This window comes from Trachymyrmex cornetzi, unplaced genomic scaffold, assembly GCF_001594075.2.
Source record: "Trachymyrmex cornetzi isolate Tcor2-1 unplaced genomic scaffold, Tcor1.1 scaffold811, whole genome shotgun sequence".
NCBI classification, from domain to species: Eukaryota; Metazoa; Arthropoda; class Insecta; order Hymenoptera; family Formicidae; genus Trachymyrmex; species Trachymyrmex cornetzi.
Genome location: NW_017300149.1, coordinates 84,081 through 108,562, shown reverse-complemented (window position 1 = coordinate 108,562; position 24,482 = coordinate 84,081). Strand labels below are relative to the sequence as shown.

The 24,482-nt window shown below is 35.6% G+C and overlaps 5 protein-coding genes across 8 annotated transcripts in view; 3 read left to right on the top strand and 2 right to left on the bottom strand.

The window, feature by feature from the left end:
• Positions 1-9,612, top strand: part of LOC108768609 (orexin receptor type 1) — a 48,173-nt gene extending 38,561 nt beyond the window's left edge. Inside the window, exons 6-7 of one of the 2 annotated variants that reach the window (XR_001940499.1) lie at positions 1,999-2,253; positions 7,886-7,945. Coding sequence is in view for 1 of the 2 variants with exons in the window: in XM_018519102.1 (XP_018374604.1) it covers positions 7,886-8,118 (233 nt within the window). In the remaining variant the exon portion in view is untranslated. Of the gene's footprint in view, positions 1-1,998; positions 2,254-7,885 lie in introns of both variants that reach the window. The other variant, XM_018519102.1, reaches the window with a different exon arrangement.
• A 125-nt stretch (positions 9,613-9,737) lies between these two features.
• On the bottom strand, positions 9,738-15,758 carry btz (CASC3 exon junction complex subunit). 2 transcript variants are annotated; one of them, XM_018519123.1, is made up of 9 exons: positions 15,500-15,758; positions 13,833-14,263; positions 13,616-13,745; positions 13,386-13,537; positions 12,875-13,290; positions 12,186-12,458; positions 12,015-12,047; positions 11,591-11,847; positions 9,738-11,483 (listed from the first exon to the last, which is right to left on the bottom strand). In XM_018519123.1, exons 1-9 carry the CDS (start codon positions 15,596-15,598, stop codon positions 10,869-10,871), a joined length of 2,406 nt encoding a protein of 801 aa, XP_018374625.1. In that variant the 5' UTR covers positions 15,599-15,758; the 3' UTR covers positions 9,738-10,868. The 2 variants fall into 2 exon arrangements, with proteins under 2 accessions (XP_018374625.1, XP_018374626.1); XM_018519124.1 differs by lacking the exon at positions 12,015-12,047.
• Positions 15,759-16,873: 1,115 nt separating this feature from the next.
• Positions 16,874-21,353, top strand: LOC108768601 (endoplasmic reticulum lectin 1). 2 transcript variants are annotated; one of them, XM_018519083.1, is made up of 7 exons: positions 17,004-17,141; positions 17,247-17,420; positions 18,351-18,872; positions 19,778-19,831; positions 20,372-20,536; positions 20,614-20,853; positions 21,064-21,353. In XM_018519083.1, exons 1-7 carry the CDS (start codon positions 17,004-17,006, stop codon positions 21,310-21,312), a joined length of 1,542 nt encoding a protein of 513 aa, XP_018374585.1. In that variant the 3' UTR covers positions 21,313-21,353. The 2 variants fall into 2 exon arrangements, with proteins under 2 accessions (XP_018374586.1, XP_018374585.1); XM_018519084.1 differs by lacking the exon at positions 19,778-19,831 and having other exon boundaries at positions 16,874-17,141.
• Positions 21,354-21,450: 97 nt separating this feature from the next.
• LOC108768604 (mitochondrial import receptor subunit TOM40 homolog 1) lies at positions 21,451-22,849 on the bottom strand. Its single transcript, XM_018519089.1, has one exon. The coding sequence runs from the start codon at positions 22,819-22,821 to the stop codon at positions 21,847-21,849; it is 975 nt and encodes a 324-aa protein (XP_018374591.1). The 5' UTR covers positions 22,822-22,849; the 3' UTR covers positions 21,451-21,846.
• LOC108768603 (uncharacterized) overlaps positions 22,297-24,482 on the top strand; it is a 5,403-nt gene continuing 3,217 nt past the window's right edge. Inside the window, exon 1 of the mRNA XM_018519088.1 lies at positions 22,297-22,345. Coding sequence (XP_018374590.1) covers positions 22,313-22,345 — 33 coding nt within the window. The 5' untranslated portion in view covers positions 22,297-22,312. The remainder of the gene's footprint in view (positions 22,346-24,482) is intronic.

The following is a 24,482-nucleotide window of genomic DNA, read 5'->3' as shown; positions in this document are numbered from 1 at the left end:
ACATTTGGAATAACGAATCTGTGGAGAATGAGGTCAGTTACTTGGCTTTTTAGTGAAGAGACAAATTACGGCTATTCCCAATCAGAAAGTAGGGAAATGCTCATCCTCAGTCTTACATAGATTTAAAATTTAACATTGTCACAAGATTATTGTTAAGACATCTACGATAGTATTTATAGATTCGCTGATGATGGTTTAAAGAAAACCGAATAAGATACAGATAACTATTGTATATTTATATTTATATTTTATGTAGACATTATTGGTCAATTATATTGAAATTTGCGCAACAATTTCCGCGTGTTAATGCTCTTATAACCCGATATATTTGATTATATTTCTAAAGTATTATCACGAGATATACACACAAGAGAGATGTCTCGTGTCAAGTATACGCGTAACAGACCGGTATTTACAAGAGCATCTTAAGGGGATCCTAAAGCAAAGCTCGAACTCCGAAAATCACTAGATGTCGCGCCGCGCGCCGCACATCGACATGTCTTTTTATAGTTTTTATATCTCATGCAGCCTATGATACACGCAGTCACACATACGTGTTAATTTTCGTACAACGAATTCGTCGCGATAAAGCGTCTAAATCTAATTCTAAGAACTCGACGTTGTATGTTCGTGCAAATTACGTGTTTGGGAACTATTATTTCGTACGTTCGGGTTGCAAAGCTTTCATATCAAACAAATGTTGTCACGACTTGACAGCTGAGACGCCATGTTACACTAATTGTAAGAAATGGTAAAAAATATATTGATTTTGAAATTTTTGATCATTCTCAGCGTAGACTCTACTTCACAAACACGTATTAATGCATATACTTTAATCCTGGAAAAGGATTTTCCAATCCGTGAAAGAGAAAAAGAGTATTCGTTATACAAAAATTATACGTGTTTAAGTCGGTAATACAGATCTTTAGGATCCCCTTAATTGAAATACGATTCTTGGATTAAAATATATATGTCGAATATTCTATCTTTCGCGTTTCAAATTGAACAAAAGATTACTATCGTTTTGCATTTCGTTTTGTCTACTTAGACCCGGTTGCACCAACGCTACTTTGACTTTAAGCAAGACTTAAAACTCTCTCTATCTCGTTTTAAAACGAAAGAGAGACAGAAATAGAGAATTTTAAGTCAAAGTAATGTTGTTTAAAGTCAAAGTAATGTTGGTGCAATTGGGCCTTATTAACGTAAATACAAATTATTATTATTTTTCTTTGCGCATTTTTTCGGAAAAAGTGGTCCGTGAAATAATCCGAGTTATGTGTATAATCTTTTTGAGATCATTGGCTCGTGTACCTATCGCAAATCTTGATCCGATGCTACTGTTGACTTTGCCACGTAATTCCTCGTTCAATCTTCTTCCATGTTTCCTCATATATGGGACTCCATCCTCTGGAAAAATAAGATTAAAGTGAATTTTTTAACTCAAGAAAATAAAAAATCAAATATAAAATCACAATAAAAATATGATTTATTTTCTCTTAATTTATTAAAATTACACAATTTTATTATCAAGATGCAAAAAATTCACGAAAATAAATTTTATTCTTTAAGCTTTAATATACTTTAATAAAAAAAATAAATTTTATTTTATGCGATAATGTTGCTAAAAAAAGAATAACTTAGAAATTAGTAATCTTAACATTTTTCAGTTAGGATTTTCAACTCGTATTAATCTCCAGAAAAAAGCTATTAAAAATATTCTGTTGTACGATATAACCAAGTTACATAAAAATTTTCGGGAGTATGTTGGAAGAACTCGGAGGATTAGAAAAAAAAAAGAAGGGAAGAAAACAGAAACGCGAACACGGATTTAGTGGACCCCAGGCGACGGTTTACAAAATACGAGGATTAAATGCGTGAACACGCGTAACTCGAGATTTAAGCAAGGCCATCGCATTTTATGAATGAGCGTCCTCGCTAGAGAATCTGCAACGCGCGTTAAAAAGACATCGGGAAATCATTCGGTGTTCTACTTTACAGGTAAGTTCCGGCGGGAGTTCCGCCGTAGTTTTCGGGAGTGTGGTACGCCGAACAAGGAACGGGCGATGACGCTGCCGACGATACGTCGGAATCCGCCGTTGAGTAGTGACGAGTACACGAGAGGGTACCATACGAGCTTGCGGAATCGACCATTTTGACGCGTGGCGAAGCGAGTACCGTGGAAATCGACAAAAATACATCTCGACCTCGCACCTGACATGCAAGCGAATATCGTAGCCGAGACGGCATTTAATGGTGGGATGAGAACAGGCTCAGATATTGACGCTCATTAAACCGATCGCGCTTAGGCCATAAGGGTGAGCAGTACGTACAGTAGTAGTTAATCCCTCCCAACCACCTCGCCTTATGGACATCGAATTGATTATTAAACTCAATCCCATTGCTAAAGCTTAATAAGATTCTGCTAGAGTAGAAGATAATTAGAAAATCTGAACCGATCAAGAGTATTGAAGGTAGAATAATGTTTTAGATTTAGCTATACGCAGTACGGACTTTATTATTTATTGCATTGTATCTATTGAAATAATGCTTCTGTAGAGAGACGCTGTTAAAACGTTATTGGCCGCATTCAGTAAAATATTTATTATACAATAATTGAAAGATTTTTTTCGCATTGATTGATGGACAACTAGATTACACAACTAAATCTAGAGGAAGAAAACTTCCAACAGTTGCAAAATGAACAGTAAAATTAAAACTGAAGGCAAATGAGAATAAATAACTGTGGGAATTAGTGCGCTGTAATTCTACGTTTAAAATTACAACGCACTAATTACAGCGCAGATATTTACTCTTTTAATTTTATTATTTAAATGTCGAAAGCTGTTGATTTTGTTGTCGCAAAATAAACATGCTACTCAACGTGGCCATTTTCAAATATGAAGCTCTAATAGATTTATCTTTTTTTTAATATTTTCAAGGCGCCCCTGGCTATTATAATAGCCAGGGGCGCCTTGAAGATATTACTTTTAGTGACAAAAATGCAGAAAATAATTGACACAGCAGATTGTTGATTTATTCGAGGATAATCGTACGTCAATTATGCTTTCCCTGTATTTATTTAATGAAATATTTAATAATAACTTCATCGAGAGGATTTCGATCGATTCCGGATAACTGATATTGAAATCACGATATTAACATTTGATATTAGCGATTGTGTAATTATCAGATATGCATACAACACACAATTATATAATTTGTCAAACAAACCGTTGATACTTTGAAAGAAACGCACGTCTTTCCACGTGCAAGAGATTTATTACTCTTAAATGATAATAATCGCGAAAAATGACTCTGATAATTGACTTTAATAATTATTACGTTCCAAAATTATCGCGTTTCGCGTGAAACAAGTGTTCATTGTTTGAAAGAAAGGAAAACGTTACAAATGAATATCGAAAGTGCGATGAAAACGAATAGTGATAGTTTAATACAAAAAATAGTCAAATTCAAAATACCTTTGAAGGAACTGTTAGAAGAATTAATGTGTGTGAACGAACAACGACACGGACATGTTGAGTGTATCTAATAAGGGATTAATTGAAATATGTGGAAACGAGCTCCTGAAAGCGACACTGAACGCAGAAGCCAATGATATCGAAGTTAACTTCTCAAACTTCTTCAGAGAAGATCAAGAGAATTAGTTCCAAATCTCCTAGTATCCGGAGGCTTATCCAGCTATTGATAGAACATCTAGTGATAAAATCAAACAAAGCGTTTTAAGTAGATACAAATATTCGATAGAAGCAATCGATAGATAGAACAAAAGTTGATTAATGTCCATTTCTATCAAAGTACTACAAACAGTAGATTAACTTTAATCTCGGTTTAATTTACTTTTTATCTTTTTCCGATCTTGAGAACACACACATAACAGAACTAAATAAAAAGTAAGTTAAACTGAGATTAATGTTATTCTGCATTAATAGACAAAGGTCCATTTTCTACCAATATAGTTTAATTTTTTAATCTCGGTTCAACTAACTCTTCATTGTTTTCCAGTTCTGAAAATTTAATTAGAAAAAGATAAAGAGTAAGTTTAACTGAGATTAAAGTTAATCTATATTGACAGAAACGTGCCATAAACGTAAGGACCGATTCCATCAATGTAAGATTAACTTTAATCTCAGTTAACTTACACTTTATCTTTTCCTAATTTTTAGGGCTGGAAAAAAATAAAGAGTTAATTGAATCGAGATTAAAATCAAACTACGATGATAGAAACGGGCATTAGATAAAACAAAGAATAAATTGAACCGAGATTAAAGTTAATCTTGCGTTAGTAGAACAGATTCAATTAACGTCAAAAATTTTGTGTCCGCACTCAGCAACTCCCTGATGTAACTTTATTATCAAACAACATCGGTACGTAATGATAACCGCACGTAGCATTCGCATCACCTTCATGAATCTAATGAAATTGAAGAAAAACTGAACTGAAAAAGTTATCTATAATTTACTGATTTCACGCTCAATTGAATCAAAATCACTCTGAAAATTCGAAATCTTCGGTGATATCGTAATTCTCTCTCTCTCTTTCCCTCTCTCCCTCTCCCCCCCTCTCCTCTCCTCTCCCTCCCCCCCTCTCTCTCTCTCTCTCAATATTTCGTGACGTTATGATCATTCCGATGAAAAATCAGACTTTAATTAAAATCGAGCATACAGCGGCATCGGGCGTCATTAGAATAAATCTAAAAGAGACGCGACTGGTACGAATTGCGAACAGAGCCGCCATCTTGCGCATATGAGAAGTTCGAAATATTTATTTAGACCAAAAATTGGTGAGTTGCAAAAAGATGAAATCAATGCAGTTAAGTTACGAATATAATAATTACCTAGCGGTAATCACGCTTCCGATGCACCTCGGCGAGAAGATAAATCGATAAGTACCGGGAATGATTCCAATCGACTCCAATTCCTCTCCACCGACCCGCAATAATCAAAGCGCGGAAGAGCATCAATAAGTACCAAAGTCGCGAAACTGGCGATCGTGCACGACGCTCAAATAACTCAAGTTATAATGCGAATTTCATACGACATTTCGAACAATTCGATCTTTACACGCGAGATTCACTCTTGACAAAGCAAAACTACGCGAGAAACATCGAGTGATTCGAACGCGACTTCGCGAACCGTCGTGGCGTCTCCCAAAACTGGCAGCGATTTGAAATGTATTGAAGTATCGAGGCGGCGGACCAATCGCGGCGGCGGAAGCGCGTGACGTAGGAGTTTCGCGGGTGTTGAAACGGGCCAACCGCGGCGCAGTAATTTCGACATCGTTGCGTCTCCCGCGTTGATTACACTTTTTACACTTAGAATCTTCGCTTTCTCTCTCTTCAATGACCGAAATGTCGTTTTATCTTCAGGTCTGTTTTCTGTAACTGAATCAGTGTATACTTTTGGAACTTGAAGTGAAATAAGTGTATGTTTGATAATTGTCGAAAGCGAGAAAGAGAGTTCTAGTACAGTCTAGTGCAGGAACAGAAAACAGACCATTTGTTACTCACTGAAGACCAACACTTGATGTGTCGTACGACGAATTTTTTAAGCACTAGTTGACTGATTATAGGACAGAACAATTCGGGAATTTCTCTGCTCTGCAGCCAATCAACAGGCAAAAATATTTCCAAGTGCAAATATTTTTACAAGCAACACGAACAAATCTAATGCGAATTCCAGCACAATGGCGCACATTAAGCCCGTATCGAGCGCTGCAAATTGAGAGAGCGAACTAAAAATTAGAGTTCGATCAATCAAATAAATTAAATTTTAATAGAATTTTAAGAATAATTTAAATAATAAAATAATTATTAATGTTAATAATAATAATAATAGTATTAATAATATTAATAATAAAATAATTTAATTTAATTTAATTCAATTTCCGTTTTGATTAGCTGAATTTAATCTCCAATGCGTAATCTCTGATATTGGCTTTTTAAGCCACTGAAACCTTGTGTCCACGATACTAAAAATCAATCTCGAACAGAGAAAGAATTGACCAATCGCACTGTGGCGGTTATTGAAATGATTTTGGTATCTGATCGAAATCTCGGAGCGACTTTTAACATTGTGGACACAAAGCTTAAACTCATGTCAATAGTGCTGGAAATTGAGAATAAAAAATTGGAATTTCTACGATTGGGGACAAAAAGGATCAAGATTCAAATTCAAATTACTTTAGCCGGCTGATGAATGCCAATTTCCTGTTCGTGATCCGTCATCACCGATGTATATTCTTCTCCATCATATCTCCTACGTAGAAATTTCTACAAAAAAAGGAAAACGAAGGAAAGAAGAATCCAAAACGATGTAATTCAAGCAGGCTAATTATGAAACAATAGGCCTATTCTTTTTGGCTGAACTTTTGCACTAGTTCATCTTTCTTCCTTTTCTATCCAGGAGGAAAGAAGAGGAAGAAAAATGAACTGGTGCAAAAATTCAGTCAAAAAGGAACAGGCCAGAATCAGACTATTAGTGCGTTCGGGGAGACGCTATTAATGCTACTCTGTCATTCTATCTTCATTGTTTATTATATGTAAAACAAGGATAGAATGACACAAATAGCGTCTCTCCAAACGTACCTTATTGAAGCTTGAGATTAAAGATTGAAATTTCACCAATGAGGACAAAGAAGTTTTGGCTCCTTTTGTTCTGATTGGTCAAACTTCAATCTTTCAATCTTCAATCTCATTCTTCAATGCGTAATCTGATTCCAGCCTAATGATAAACCTGAAAGCAGTTGTACATCACATCCTTTCGATATACTTCAATTTACTTCGGAGAAAAAACAGACAAAAACGGAGCTCAACTCCCGTCTGCCATCCCGCCAAGTACCTCAATGCCGCCGATAACGAAATCACACGATGCTTGTGTGTAATAGCGATCGCACATGGCGTTTACCTTGCAGCAAATTTCGTGCGCGACATCTCTGACATTTCTGGCGTACAGAACTCACCTTCGAACGATGAAAATCAACGAGTAATGGAAAGACGCCGAGAGATTCAAACGCACCACCAAGATACGTTGCTTTCAGGACTTCTGACCGTGCAAACCAACTTCGAGAATCGCAATATCGTACTTTCGATATTGCAATCGATGCGTAATCACAGTGATCGGATCTGTCGGAGTGATCGCAACGCAACGGTGGACCAATCGCAGCAGTCGATTAGTTCAGAAATGAAATTTGAAATATCGGGAAATTGTTATTTCAAACAATCGCTGCAATTTCTTCTCAATAAGGATGCATTCCATTTGACGCTTACAATGCTCGCGAGCATCATTTGTCCTTGTTTAACATTTGATAAGCAATAAGAATAAAATGATTTAAAGAGTTTTTTACGAGCGTCAAGTGAAACGCTGCCAAAAATAATATACTAAGTAAAATTAAATTAAATATGTCTAATCTTCGAAGTTAGCAAATTGCCTTAAAAATTCTCGATTATATTTTATTCCCTTCCAATCAATCTTTTCGTAACATAATATTTAATAATTCACTCCTTTATGTAAAACTAAAATCCTGAACAGTATAAGACTGTAGATATTGTAGATATTGGAATGTACAGTGTCAAATTTTTACCGCATAAGCCTTTTACATTTCACTTTTCTCACGCTTATCTATTGACTGCAATGTCCTCTATGCTAAGAAAATTCCGCAACATTTAAATTTAATGTATTTTACAAAGTCAAAGATCTCCACAAATCTTATTATATTTTCTTTTAAAGCAAATGATCACAATTCAACGCTTCGCATTTTTATATTTTTCGTCTATGTCGCATTTTTCTTTTACGTTATACAAAGATAGATATCTCGATCTGAAACTCAAATGATGATTATACGATACGTGTACGTTTTTTTTTACAGGGAAGTTTCGCAAGGAGTTCAGGCGTACCTTCCGATGTTCCCACAACGGTGGGACCTGCGTCCATAAAAGCGGATACGTCACGGGTATCTCGGATCCGCTCAAACAGAGATCTCGGAATTATACGAGGTCGATTCATACCATGTCTAATAACAATAATGTTCGGCAAAGCACCGAGGTCATACCTCTCAGTGCCATAATCAACATAGCGCAAAACAACGAGAAACAGGAGTGAGTCTCGTTTCTCGTATCTTAAATCTGCGCCAATATTCTTCTACACAATTTCTTCAACCAGTGGAATCCAGTTTCTCTTAACGATACCAAGACATCTACAGATTTTCAAATAATTAACGATTAACAGAAACTGATTCTTAAGAGATTAAGACGAAACGGGCAAAAGTAGGTAAAAATTGAGAAAAATTGCGCAAATGATCATTTTCAGAAGAAAAAGTTCATATTTATTATCGAAGAAAATTGTAATTAAAAGAATATTTGGCGAGTTGCACTTTGTGTACAGCGAATAAGGTATAATCTCTCTAAAGTCAATAGCTCAGTACATCCATAAATGTGTAATCGAGTAGTTCCTATATAAATTGTTATATAAGTAAACCTCGTTCGCAATGAACTTTCTCGAAGTTCTGTTGAATCGAGATGAACTGAGTTGTATAGTATTCAATTAATGTAATAGGCAATTATATAATGTACATGAGTCCGCACGATATCGTTAAGATTTGCTGCTTTAAACATTTTACTTTATTATACTGTAGATATAGATGTAGATAACAATGTACATCACAGATCGATAACTGAGTGGAGACCTAAAGAGACGCACGATAAAATTCCAAAAAAGTAAACGTAAGAGTGTAAATATAAAGCGTTATATACCTATTCCGGCACTTAAAGCAGTTATACCTCGTTTTTTTCGTGTCACTTGCAATATTTATTTTTTTCCTATAATACATTTGACATTTCAATCAAAATATATCTACAAAGTTTAATAAAGTGTATGTAATCCTAACGTTTAAAGCTTAAAATTATATTATATAAAGTTATTACTAGTGGTATTATATATAAGTTTTTATAAACTGTACAATATATGCTACAGCGAATAATGTGTTTATGCTCGCTTCGTTTTCACTTACATTTACATTTTTATTGCGTAGAAGTGCCGTTTATCATGTATAAATTTCCTACCGAAAGTTTCCATTTTTTTTCTCAAAAAATTTTGTTTAAGGCTTTGTATAACTTTATGTAGTTATACTCTTAAATGTAATCAATCATGGCGAGTTAGAAACAAAATTAATTGATCGTTCCGTCTCAATCGCTCTCTCGCTGTTTTTGTAATATATTTGCAAAAATAATCGTCTTACTTCATTAATTAAATACTCTAGCATATTTAAGTTAGACCTTAGATGCGCAAATATTAATATTGCGAAAGAAAAAAAATACTCTGTACTCTATCTTTATGACAAAGGTCGATTTGTATCTCCATAGAACATGCAAAAACGGCCAGTGAAACTTAAAGCATGTAAATAAAATATAATAAAGAAGGATTCATTATAATATGAAAGAAAAAACTAAAAATAATATGAAAGAAAAATAGACATTAAATCTGTTTTCTCACTTTTGTAGCTTTCTTACGTTTTCTATCCCGTAAAATAAACTAACTAGTTAGTTTATCTCACTCTTTTTTTTCAAACGAGGGTGGGAATCGAAAGAGGAGTGCAGAAATACGTTAAGAAGGCAGATGGAAAGAACAAAAATGTTAAATGTTATTCAAATTGCATATAAAAAAAAAGAAAATTGTTTTTATACATGTACAAAGATGCACACTTACGTTACTCAATGAATTGTATTTTGTTAATATTATAACTACAAACATTTCTGCTCTGTAGGTAGTCATAACATTGAAAAAGTATATGTATATAGGATCATAACATGTTAGTTATATTGTGTCGCAGTCGTGGCCCGCGCAGAGCTGCCCAGTATATTATATCAGTACACGATTAACATTCCTCGCTAAATAATGACCAGTTATAGGTAGACTTCATATATGAAAAGTTATTTCATCGTTATTTCATATTCCAGACAATAACGTTAGCACGAGGCTACTATTTTAGATATTATTACAAATACGGATTATAGTTCCTATAAGTTAATACGCTTTTTACATGCTTTAAACTTATATTTAATAGCATTTAATTTAATTCGCGTATCGATTCTTTGAAAAACTTTTACCCCTAAGTAATAATCAGTAAAGCTTTCAAAGCTTCGAATCCGTCACTGCAGTCATGTTATTGTTGTACGAAAAAATCCATTTCAATAAAGTAGAAGAAAATTTCCCGACAATATCGGAAAATAACGAATCTTATTTTTTTTTCTTTTACGGGAATGGATTTTTTTTTTACTTTATTTTGCAATTTTAATTTAATTTACATGCATTGTATGTATCATCTTGGTCTCTTACCTCATACGGTATTTCATAAGCTCATTTTCAACAAGACTCATACGAGTAAGGCTCTAATTAATTTTGATATATAAAGAATATAAATTATAAATACCGCAAAATAAATCACATACAATTTTTCGCTTTTAAATTAATGTATAAATGGCTATAGTGGCGGATCAGCGGCCTTAAAGTTATGAATCGCGACGTATACGTCAGATAACTAGTTTACTGCAATAACTGCATTTGAGAACATAATTTTAACGTCTCTCGATCTGTTATAAAACATAATGAATTCACTAACACATTTCCCCGAATATAAATTAGCTGAATTAATAATTATTCTGCGTCCCTGATTCTATAGCGAAGATTGCATGCGCAATTGCATTACAGAATAAATATACAATTATGGATATGCGAATTGAACTATAAGACGTTTCGCCCACGCGCGTCGTGTATAATCCACGAAGTGACACTTCAACTCGCAGTAAATCGCGGGAGAGACGTGTGAATACGAAGCGCAATAATAATCACACTTTTTAGGCTGCAGCTTTCTCAACAATGGTACTTTCGGGAATCGCGGATTCAATGTTACCTAATTCAGTCTCGACGCTAGCCAATGTCGTTGGACTGTGCGAAACCGTATTCTTTTCATTAGAAGTCGCTTCTAATAGTTCCTTAACACTGACGCTATCGTCCAAGTTATCTTTTTTAACGGGTGACGCATCAATATTTATATGAGAGTCAGCATTGGTAATTATCTCTACCTTCTCGTCCATATCGTTCACTGTTCTGATCGTTTCCGTATCTTGATCCTTCTGGGGTTCCTGATTCAATGTGTTCGGCTGCTCAATTTGCACACTGTCGAATTGTCCCGGCACAGGTTTCTCGTCACTTTCCACCATGTTACCACTCTTGGCTTCTTGTTCAGTCTGTTGTTGCGTGTTACTGCTAGATTGATTATTCTGATACTGAGTGCTTCTACCTCTTCCTCGACCGCTTTGCTGATTATCAGGTGGTGGAAGAATAGGTATCGCTGCTTTCGGTCGCCGCAAAGGAGCTGCTTGCTGCTGTTGCTGCTGTTGTTGCGCAGGACTATAGTAAGTACATCCTTGCGGTTGGAACAATTCTTGGGGCGGCGGTGGACCCTGAGGCTGCAGTATTAAAATATACAAAATTAAATACAGAATGTTCATATTGCATATATCTTTTTCCGATTCTCTTTTTCCTTTTGGTATTTACAAACATTTGTTTTTCTCACCTGTACTGAAGGATTATATCCCTGATAGCCTTGAAAGTTTGGTGGAAATGTCGGGCCATTTGGACCGGGAACGTAATTAATTATACTAGGTGGTGCTGTTTGAGGTGGTATGAATTGCGGTGGTGGTACTAAGAATGGTGGTGGCGCGTAGCTAGCAGCTTGTCCACCAGGCGGCAGAGAAATAACAGGTTGCCCTGCCATGGGTGCTGTGGCTGGAGCGACCGGAGAAGATTGTTCAAAATGACTTTGGGGATAACCTGCAACGTTCACGCATGATAAATTAGTTTGCAATATTTCGTCAAATAATTGAAAATAATATATTATTTTTAATATATTTAGATAGAGATAATTAAATAACTTTTATATATTTATTTTTTATTTTTATACATGTATATATGTGTGTATGTATATAATTTTTTCTTACCTTGAGATTCTAGAACGGCTCTTGAATTTCCAGCTAGGTACGCGTATGCACAAGCGACACATTAATTTTAAGTACATGCTTGTATTAGGCCATGTAAAAGCATATATCATAAGAAATGGATTAGGAACATGCGTTAAAGTAAGATAAAAAAAAATCAATATGCATTATTACCTTGAGGTGGAAAATATCCATGTTGGGCATGTTGAGATGGATAATTCTGTTGTGCAGAAGTTTCCGTAATAGTAGGTCGTTGACGAAGACTGGAATATCGTTTAGGTCTATTTCCAGAACTATCCTGCTGTTGCTGTTGCTGTAATGTTTGCTGCGGCGAATGTGTTTGTTGTTGATGTGATTGCTGTTGTTGTTGTTGTTGTTGTTGTTGTTGTTGCATTCTAGGAGGTACTGTGTTTGATCTGTGTTGATTGGCGGATGTGAAAAAACCTTCTATATAAATTAGAAGAAAATAATAAAAATTAGACATCGCAGCTATGTAATAAAAATTTAAGCTAAAAGCATCAATAAGATATTGTTTGGAAGAGAGAAGGAACAATTGCTTTTTTTTTACATTTATACCCCTAAAGATGTTTCTCAGAATGTCAAAATTAATTTAATTATCAAATTTTCAAATTAGATTTTTTAATTATTCTTTACAAGTCTTAAGGCCAGTATATGTAAACAATTTAATTCGTAAACCATAAGCATATCGACCAATCAAGTGTTCTAAAACATAATTGTGATTACTTAATTTGCATAAAATCTTTTTACGTATAATAGCCTTTATCATCAAAAATTTACCTATTATGAATATATCTATAAAATTTCTTATTCCTTAAATATCATTGTACTTGACAAAAACTCACTGTTGTGTCGTGCAGGTTGATGATACTGACTACCATCATTAATATTAAGTTGTTGTTTCATATCATGTGCAAGCTGATGCTCTTCATTGTGCTGCGCGGTATTATTCCTTCGATTCTCTATTGTAACCGGACCCGGGCCGCGTCCTTTTACTTTATTCTCAACTATTCTGTTAGTGACCATGTTGTTATTAGCATTGGACTTGAAACCTCTTCCACGCGTCCTACTCGCGACCAAGCTTACAGACTCCTGGGTGTTCCTCTTGTTATTCTCCCTTGATAATGGCTTGGTATTAGTCAACTTTTCTGCATCACCGCCAGAACCAGAGTTTCCATTTGTATTTTGATTTTGAGTAATGTGTCTACCGTCCTTTTTCCAGGATGTATTAGTGGATTCATCTGACACCTTATTTTCACTTCTGTAATATAATAACATTTTCGTCAAAATACCATCTTGTTACCAATAAAAAAAAACTTGTTTATAAATATAATACAACAAAACTGTTACACATACGTGGATGTATTGGAAGCAATAGCAGGCTTAGTTTTTGCATTATCCTGTTGGGATTGAAGCGGTGGGAAGTTTTGGGTTTTACTCTGTGTTTTATTCTTGCTGCTATACCAAGCTGACGAAATCACAGGTTCCTCTACTTTGTTTGGAGTATTCTATATCATAAAGAAAAATTTATAAAACTTGTAATAATTAATCGTGATGAGCAATGTCGTATATTTCGCGGCATTTACCTTACTATTACCAAGAGCGGGAAAATCTTCGTTATTTTTATGGAAGCGTCTGTTATTTCCTCTACCAATTGTAGTCTTTCCATAAGCGTCTTCATCCTCCCAATTCCTTGTGTACTTGTTAGGTCCACGACTAAGAAAATATGTCATATATGTAACATATGTGTGTGTGATAAAAAAATCAGGATTTAAAAAAAACAAAACTCCGTAATAAACTCACCCATATCTTCTTCTCCTTCTAGCTCTAGGTGGTCCTTCTTCATTTCTAATATCATAACCATACGTTGCTATCAATTCCTCAGGTCTTTTTGGAGCTTGCTCTTCGTCATTGTATCGGTCGTGGTCCCATCTATCTTCCTTATCTTTCCACACCTTCTTTTCCTTGGTTTCTTTTGCATTTGTTTGCTGTTCTGTGTTATTCTCAGTTACTTCATCAGTTGTACGATCATCATGCTCGTAAAACGTTCCTCGTTTTGGTATATACTGTGGGTTACGTCTGTCCTCGTCATCGTCCAACTTCTTCTGTGGTTTTTCCTCTTCTTGCCCATCTCCACTTTCACGTTGTTCCCCGCCTTCTTGTGATTCGGCGTCTGAGTCACTTTCATAAATGTCACATTCTGAATCTTGATGTCCATCAGTTTGTTCACTACTCTATAGAAAGAAAGAAGATTGGTCAATATAATATATTAAAACTAGTTTCAAATTATTTTTGAAAGCTTAAATATGTATCAATAGAATGTCAATCAGAATTTATTTATGTTAATTATTTACCAATTGTGTATTTTTAATAGGTGTTAATTATATACATAAATAATTTTTTATTTTTTTACGATTAGTCCTTATCTTCAACCTATTGATTGATTCCACTGATTAGCTATCTGTGTAATCTTTATTTAGTCAATATTATGATTAAAGAAAAAGCAGAAAACAATGCTTTTGTATGTAATATTGTTAAATTACATAAACTAAAGTGGAGATAATTTATTTTTCTCTCCTTATCTCTGTCTCACCTTCTTCTATTCTTCATATTTTTTTAAGTATAAAACTGTACAGTATATATTAAAATATATATCTGAACTAGCAATTAATCTTGCAATAATTCTTTGGCAGATTAACAGTTAATTTTCTGCAAACGAAAGATTTGATTAACTGTAACATTTTTTCACTAATTCTAATATCCAATAATACATATCTTGCTAATTAATTTTAAATAATGAAATAAAGTCTAGAGATCATCTAACAAATAAGACTAAGTTGTAATTTTAACAGAATAATATAAATTGAACGATGAGACTCATTCTGAATGAATTGATACATCCAAGCAAATCAAAAGCCAATAATTTCGCCCCTCCCCCTTCTCTCTCACTCACACACACACATACACACACACACTCTCTCTCTCTCTCTCTCTCTCTCTCTCTCTCTCCCCCTCTCTCCCTCCCTTCCACCCTTTCTGTTAGCCAAAGTATCCTTAGCTAAAAGCAAGAAAGTTGATGAAGCAATTGATAAAAAATTGTAGAAGTATCAGAAAAAAACATCCAAACTACAAATAATATATTTATAAGAAAAAGATATCTGGAGAATTTCTATCAGTACTGGTCCACGACCTCCACGACTAAGCCATAAAGCATAGACTTTCATGACGTTGATTGAAGATAAAATTAATAAGCTTTGAATAATCGGTCTTCCTAATCGCTGCATGTTTTCAGCTGGGGAGATTCTCGTCTTCGATCTTTCGAGAAAGTTCGCCTGAGGTTTGCGGGGAAAATCGCGAAGCGCGCGCGGAAACGTAGCGCTAATCCAAGCAAACGAGGGTGGATCCTTCGCGCAGATCAAGATTTGTCTCTTAGGGACTTATCCTCTCGACAATAATCGAGTTCCACTTACTTGGGTTTCTTTCGTAGCGTTTAGCTCCTCGTACGAATCGGAGAGATCGTCGGAACCGCATGACTGGTTGGATTTACGACGTCGCCGTGTATCCGACATTGCTTCGTTCAACACTGAGAGATATTACGCGTTTCGTTTCCTCGTGTCGGCCCTGAGAACGGATGAGAAACAAGGGGAAAAAATTGTTCCGAATCTCCGCGAAATATCCCGCGATGCGTCGAGCCGATCTCTCGTCATGAAACCGAACGTCCGCGTATTGTCAAAGCTCGATAAGAGTGATGAGTGTTGACTCTGAATCAGCGGAAACACCTGGCGACAAAAACGCGAACTTTCCCGGAAGTTGGTTAACTAAAGGTGACTTTTCATGTTGACGCTCGATGCTCATTGGCTGCGTTCAACGAATTCAACAGTTGAATGAGCGCTCACTGTTATTGGCTGCGTTTAGCAGAGAAAATAGCTTTGCAACTGTTGTAAAATTCATGAATATGATTGGTTTATACATTTAGATCCAATAAGGAACTAAGGGCAAGACCAATCATATTGAAGATAATATAGTTATATAATTTAAATTATTTAATAAAAAAACATTAATAATAATTTGGCCGAAGGTGCGCTCCTAGTATATTTCTGGTATAGGAGCGCTCCTGAGAATAGGTACATTCAGAAGCACGACCGCTCATTGAGCTCTTGTATCTGTTTGGTCTATATTTTTCGATCTAATGGAATATGCCAATCAGATGCAAGAGCTCACCGAGCGCTCAGTGAGCGGTCGTGCTTCTGGATGTACCCAATCACGTGAGCGCCCGGCGGCTCGGCCGTGCGGTGGTAGGGGTCGCGCGCCGGAATCGTCCCGAAATGTGCAAATCCTTGCGAGCACTGCCTTAAGTCATAGGAAATGGACGAATCAAATAGCGTTTTCGGCCCGGGTTTCACCCAGTTGAACTCGGCTCAATTGGACACGAGCCACTCACAGCGCTTGAGGCGTCATCTACAATACACGGAGTAAAAAGTAAGAGTAAGAAATTGACCAATCACAGTCGATTATTCTTCTCACATTCGACTGTGATTGGTCAATTTCTTACTCTTACTTCTTACTCTGTGTATTGCAGACGGGCCTTCAATGAGCTGTTGCATCTGATTGGCAAATTCCGTTAGAACTAAAATCTAGACCAAACAGATACAAGAGTACACTGAGCGCTCAGTGTGAGCGGTCGTAGTACTAAATGCACCCATTGGTGGTACACTGGAAAATTACTAGATATCGGCCGATGTGAGTAGATGTGCAATTGCACCACTTCTTTTTAGTTTTTCCTTCTCCATGAAGACGCACCCTGGTTCGTCCCCCTCCTCGCCGTCTATTAATCGTCGCGCAATCGCGAGCGGACACGAAGTACAGGCTGCGCAGCTGTCAATTATATACATGTTTGACGCACATTACCGTATGGCGTATACGCGGCGATTAGCGATTAAAACATGATATGACATGATAGAATAGCCGAGAAAGATGTGGGGAAACTATTGGAATGTCTACAATGTGTTGTGTGTGTTGATCACCCTCGTTCACGGACACGATTTTCGGCACTTCGACGACACGGTCATATTCAAGATCAACTGGCCCGGGAGGAGTGACGCAGATTTACTGGTGAGTACACCCGGCGCAGATCTTGTCTAACCGATCCCCGTGGACTCTCGAGCGACGATACCGTCATTTGTTCGACGTGTGCTCCGAGCCTTTTCTCCCTTTCAGGAATCTCACGCGAACGCGGAGCCGTATTTCATAACCACCGCCAACAACGAGCGGTACAAGTGCGTCATCCCGGACGCGACCGAGCAGGAGCATGAATATAGCGAGACGTATGATGGGCCAAATCCAATACAGCTACTCCAACCGATATTTGCTCAAAATAGTTGCTCTTATAGGGTACGCGACATAGGCATTTACATCATCTATTATTTTCATTTTTCTTTTTTTGATTCTGATTTCTTTTTGTAGTACATTCCCATCAGCTTAACATTATATTTGTCGCATGACAACTTTTTCTGGCTTTTTAATTGACTCTAAATCTTACTTCAAAGAATTTAGAGAACAGACAGAGGTTTTAGGGTTTAGAATCTCTATTCTATAGTTAATTAAATTTGAAAAATTTATTGTATGACAAATATGATATAAACTGTAGTCAGCAAAATATTAGCAATTTGCTTACAAATTGCTGGTAAATTCTATCAAAATGTTCAGCAAATTGATATCAATTGCATTAAACTTATCTACATTAAGCTTGTGTTGTGCTGATAAAAAAGCTTGCTGACATAATAAGAGAACAAATTGTCAACAAAAACCAATCAAAATTTTAGTCGGTTTTGATTGGTTCTTGCTGTTAATTTGCTATCAGATTGTCAGCAAACTTTGCTGTCACAATTTGATCTCACATTTTGTAGTGGATTTTATTGTATACATACCACTATTTTGATGTTATTAAATATAACAGAATTTGCATTAATTTGGTACTTTTTTATCAACAAAATTTGTAGCAAGCATTTGATGCAGTTTGTTTTCAAACTTGACTGACTAGGTTTATACAGACCAAGGGACATCTGTAAGTCCTAAAGACATGATCAGACTGGAGATTGAGATTGAGATCGGATCGGAATTTAACCAATCAAAGCAAAGTTTATTAAATTTGAGATTGATTTTATCTTTTCTGATTGGTTAAATTCCAATCCAATTTTAATTTCAATCTCTTGTCTAATCACGCTTTAAGGACGTCCCTGAGATAAAGTGTACTGTGTAGATTTTTATTGATAAACATCGCTTGTCGTTAATTTCTTACTTGAATTTAATTTTGGCACATAGCTAGAGTCATACTGGACTTATGAATTGTGCCACGGTAGATACGTACGGCAGTATCATGAAGACAGAGAAGGAAAAAAGATTAAGATGCAAGAATATTACCTCGGCACGCTGGACAAAGCGCAAAGGGCGAAACTCTCGGCCTATTATGATGAACAGGCGAAGAATCCAAACAGGAAGTTGTATATACCCATCAAGAAGATTGACGGGATTAACATGCCGTACGTCGAAATCGAGATGACTGACGGTACAATGTGTGATTTGAATAACAGACCGAGAACTGTCAAGGTATTGTACGTCTGTTATAAACATGGTAAACACGATGTGTATTCGCTGAAGGAAACCATGTCCTGTGAATATGAAGCGATTGTTCTATCGCCAGTATTGTGCAATCATCCTGATTACAAACCACAAGACACTGGGGAGAATCAAATTACGTGTCAGCCTGTGGATAATGCACCAAAGAAACCAAAGTCGCTTATGATGATGGAGCTAGAAAGTCTAAAAATCCGACAGCAAGCGAGGGTAAATCTGCAAAGAGTTTGGTATTTGCAGACTCTTTTATTAAGCTTCTGTTTACTTTCTACTTTCCTTGAAATATTATTTGACACATATTTATACCTTGTTTACGCATATATATTAGTAGCTATGTCTTTTCTGTTTTTTATTAGTTGAGCCAAGTATTATGCAAAATAACGGTATGTATTAAAGGGATTCTAAAGTCGTGTGTTTTATCGAAGGCGATTATTTTTTATATTTTTTATATTTTAACTACCTTTATATATTAAAAAATTTTTTCCATAATTAAAGTATAAGCAGTAATGTAGTCAATTTTATGTTAAAAATGAAAAAAATTGGAAAATTAGTCTTGTTATCAGCTTGACTCAAAACAATGGTGCTGACTCATAACAATATTTGCTTTCTATACAAGTTTTATACTTTGTACGTCTAAAACAGTTTTGGTTTGTATTAGGGGTTACGTCAATAAAATGTTCGAGTTTTTTAAAATAATTATTAGGTTTAGATACCATATGAAAGACTAGTTACTTAAAAAATTTGTGTGTATGAATGCGTATGACATTGATGCAGTGAATAATGTGTCAATGAGACATAAATTGTATGACGTAAGTTTTGTTAAATCAATAAAACAGACGATTTTAAGATCCTCTTAATAGCAGAGAAGCTTGTGTCACGTACTAAAATTTGTTAATTATTTCAGATCTGAAAATTTCACAATACTATAGAGAACACTGCTTCTATCCTTTAAACTATTAATACACCTAGATTTAACTAAAGCTTGTATAATTTTGATAAATAATAGCACTTTAATAGTATTCTGCGAAACTTTAATTTTCGACACTAGGCATTTGATTTCTTTCTTTTCGTTTCAGTTTACCATTTATTTACTGTCTTAATTATTTGTTGCACAGGATGACAAGCAGCAGAAAGTGTATGCAATCCTTCATGTAGATAAGGAGGGCCAGGTCAGAATATTTTGCATATATGGGAACAGGATTAATGCTTGTTGATCATTATGTAGTACTATTAGTTTGTGCAAATGTTATTTTCATTCTGTCCCTTCTTAATCTACATATTCCAATACGTTGTCCACTATTACTTCACCAATATTTAATTCACCTTTTTTGGCATTTATAAAATTATATTTAGTATTATTACATGACATATAATTTCTTATCCTTACACATATTGCTAGTATATTTTAAATATTGTACAATTGTATTGCCATTATCATTTCTACGTTGTATAATAATAACAACATTGAATGAGAAACACATAATAATAATAATAACAACAATAATAATAATAATATGTAATTACTTTATATGCGCTTGAAATAATCTATTATATCATACTACATTTACAGTTCATCATGTACAGTTTACACATTAATTGTATTTATGCACGATGATAATTCTTTTCATAATCAAGTAAACAAATCTTTTTTATAAATGTCAATTACATAGTTTTATCGCGTCGAATTTATTGTAATGAATTGATTGCAGGATGGCGAGCCAAGAGTGAGAGTTGAGATACATCCACTAGATGTCCCAGATAAACATGATAATATCGATGAATCTATCAGTGCAATGCAAACTGATCAGAATATTAGTCCTGCCGAAGTTAGTCCTGTCCAGAATTTCCTCAGTGGAAAGAATTGCCTGCACGGAGCATGTATCTTTAGCTATCACTCGTTTTGTTCTCGTGAACAATATATTTTTTAACAATGTGTTTTCTTAATTATTAGGGGAACGGCTGGTGGAAGTACGAGTTTTGTTACGGGCGTTCTGTCGTTCAGTACCACATAGAACGAGATGGTACAAAGACGATTGTCAATCTTGGTAGATTTGACAAACAGAAACATTTGGAATGGATCGCCGCGCATCCACAGAAGAAACCCAAACCATTAGAATTAAGGAAACACCTCTCACACTTTTACAGCGATGGAAGTAGCTGTGATAAGACTGGAACTTCTAGACAAACCGAAGTATGCGTTGCTGTGAAGTTTGAAAAATATTGTTGATTTGGAAAAACATTTTTCAAATTAGGATATCTGTCGCAATATTTAAAATGCTTTAAAATGCTGAAATTCTTGAGTTTTGATCTGTGTCAATTTTCTTCCAAATCAAACGTGGCTTTTTATAAATGTCTGCAGATATCTATAATTTTATTTCCTTACCGTTTGTCCTTGTTTTAGGTAAAATTAATATGTGTGGAGAACCATACTGCAAGTCCATCTAGTGTATCATTATTTTTATTGGAACCAAAAACATGTGAATACGTTCTGGGAGTTGAATCACCGTTAATCTGTGATATCTTAGAATATGCCGATGAAAATGGACTTCTGAACGACAAGTTCGAAGCGAATTTCGATAAATTGAAATCTATGGCCTTGCACGCAGAACAGGACAATTTAGACGAACGAATAGCTAACGGAGATGATTAAAATAATTGATTTGTCTTCTTAATGTCGGTTAAAAACCATCAAAGCCATTATTGTTTAAATATCATAATTCTAAAAAAATGTTCATTGTTTATTGAGTATAAAAAAAATTACATTCTATAAAACAAATGAGTGAAATTGAAATTAGTTAACTATATTACATATAATTGTGTTTGATATTATTATAAAAAAAATTTTCATTCCAAACGATCTAACACAATAATATAAATATTTAATAGGTTCCGCGTGTAAATATTCTCTCGTTTGTAAAAGTGCATATCAAAATTGTATTCCAGTACATGCGAGGCTTATAATATGTCAATATCCAAACAAACTTTTGGAAAATGATTTTTTTTAGCTGAATCAGAGATATACATGAAACTTTCTATTTCGGCTTATCTCTTTTCTATCCGGACGATATCGGAATACATGAAATAAAAGCTTCTAAGATTCTACGAAGAAGGCAGCGTTTTGAATGTCCAAAATTTTCAGTATAGAGTATTGTTCTGTTTACTCCTGGTCAGAGATTAAGGGACTTTAGCCGACGTTCAGGCCGACGCCAACGCGGAACTGCTGCTTCTTGTGATTCAGGAAACCGCTTATGATTAACGAGGCCCCAGGGATCGGGTGCAGCCTCTTCTCGAACACGGCACCCATGCTGGTCTCCGAATTGACAAATCCCCGGCAGATAAAGTCCGCGTATGGGATGTCTACGCGGTACACGATTGTTCCTATAGACTCGTGTATCCGTGTGTTTGTCTCGATCTCAACTCCAAGCTGTAACTGCTCGCTCGCTTTCCGATGGTAGCAGATATGGATGCCGGCCTCGCCGAACGTGGCGGACAACGTGGTGGGACCGGTACTGTGCCGGAATGCGGCACACATCACTGTCTGCTGGCTGCCAGGTATTAAAGAACCACGTAAACACGCGACTTCCGTGCCGAGAGTAATCCTCGGCGTAATTGCCTGCAAGTAGTGCAACACCAGGGTGCCGTGCAGCTTCATGAGGTCTGGATTCGCCAGGGTGAGCGCCAAGGTACAGTCGTCCGAGCGGTACTCCAGTCCGGAACTGAACGCCTTGTATCTCTTGTCAACAATCTGTGTAGCGAGCTTGAATCTATATCTGCAGCCGAGCGTGTGCACAAAGCTGGCACTCATGTTACCGCTGGGCGTAATTTCACCTGAAATCATTGGGTACTTCTCCGTAAATCCTACCCGCTTGGTACCAACATAATTCACACCGACTTTGAGGCCATATGGTGTCACAGAACTCAGGGTAATCCTATAAGTCACGTTGAAGTGCTTGCTCAGAGTTTTCTTCAATAATAGATATGCTCCCTCGAAGTTCTGCGGATAGAGCTCCTTGGTTTTTGCATGAAGATCCTCGAAGCTGCTGGGGTTACCAGGCTTCCTGTCCACCTCCTCGAAACAGGGAACGCATGTCGGTTCTTCCTGGCTGACTGGGGTCATAAAGAGCTCGCGTTTGTTGATAAGCGCTTGGACGATACCCATTATGACAGGGACGTCGTTTTCCGATGAATAACTAATTTATTTTAATATTAATCTACCAATTTTTCAACACGCGCGCATTCGATACGTATCGATCTTCATTCTGTCTTCAGTGTCGATATTAATTCATTAATAAAAATTGATTAGGGATTAAAATATTTTAATGATGAATGATTTTTCTGGTGCAAAATTATACATTTCTTAAGAATTAGCGTTACGTACCTATTCTATAGATTAAAAGTATTAAAATATTTCCCCATAAATATAGAATCTTCAAAAATTTTAGAATACAATTCTAGAATTCTAATAAATGAAAAAAATATACTATACGTACACGTACAATCTACATAATTAATATATCCTAATACATTTTCAAAATATCCTTTTTAGTGATTTTTTCTTTAGTTTAAAAAAAATAGAAATCTATTAATTTACTGTAATGGACGAAAGTTTTTAAACGAACGAAATTTTTAACAATTACAATAAAATGTATATCTTAATATACATTTTATATATTTTTTATTATACGTAATTTTATAGTTAATTTTTCTTGAGATATTTTTTTCTTCATTTATACCAAATGATTTTTTTTCAACCTCGCCAGATAGATTTGCCAGACAGATTTGTAAATCTTCGTTTCTTCGTAATTTTATCTTATATTTTGTTTACATTATTTGTCTACATTGCATTAAAAATAAGAAAAAGTAAGTGTGGTGATCGTGGCTTAGAGCGTTGCGTGGCTGCTCTGTGTGCCCAAAGATCTGAATTCAAATCCACCCAGCATTCAAAACACACATATCAAAAATGTAAAATTTAAATATTAATCGCGCTCTCAGACTTAAAAACTATAATAGGCAATGGAGCACGAGCGTGGCGCAATAGGTAGCGCACGAGACTGCTATATGCCAGAGATCCCGGGTTCAATCCCAGGCAGATTCAAAGAATTTTTCACGCGCTCGTAGCTCTTCTTCGGTAGTGTGGCAAACCACCAAGAATATCTATTGCCAAGAAAATCTTTCAAAAACTACCGTTCTGACTGGAATTGGCATTAAATTGTAGGATATGTCTCTGTGTACAATCTGCATGCGCATGTATCACAGGTATACGTATGATTTATGAGAGGTAGGCCTTGTCCCGACTTGGAATGGTCGCGCCATTGGATTAAATTGGATTGGATTGGGCAAAAATGAGAGCATTAATACAGCGCGGTAATTATTGGTGCGCAAAAAAAAATATATATATATATTATTAAATTTACATATTATGAAGATGTGCAATGATTGATGAACATCAACCTTATTTATAATATGTAAATTTTATTTAGATAATTTTATATATATATATTTTTTTTTTGCGCACCAATTATTATTACCGCGCTGTATTGATGCTGTCACTGCCCGATATCAAATTTTATTTGATGTCATCTCTCGGAAGGTAATGGCAAACCGAAAGTATCTTTGTCATAATAACTTCCCTGATGAAAATAAAAATCGGAGCGTAAGTCGAATGTATAATGAGAAAGTAATAGAAGCATAAACAAAGCTTTATCACATTTGTAAATGCTTCTTTTACATTCCGTTATTTCAATTTTCGTCTCCTAGAATTAAATAGAACCTTTAACGCTGGATCGGCTATATCAGAAGTTTTCATAGCAAAAATTCAAT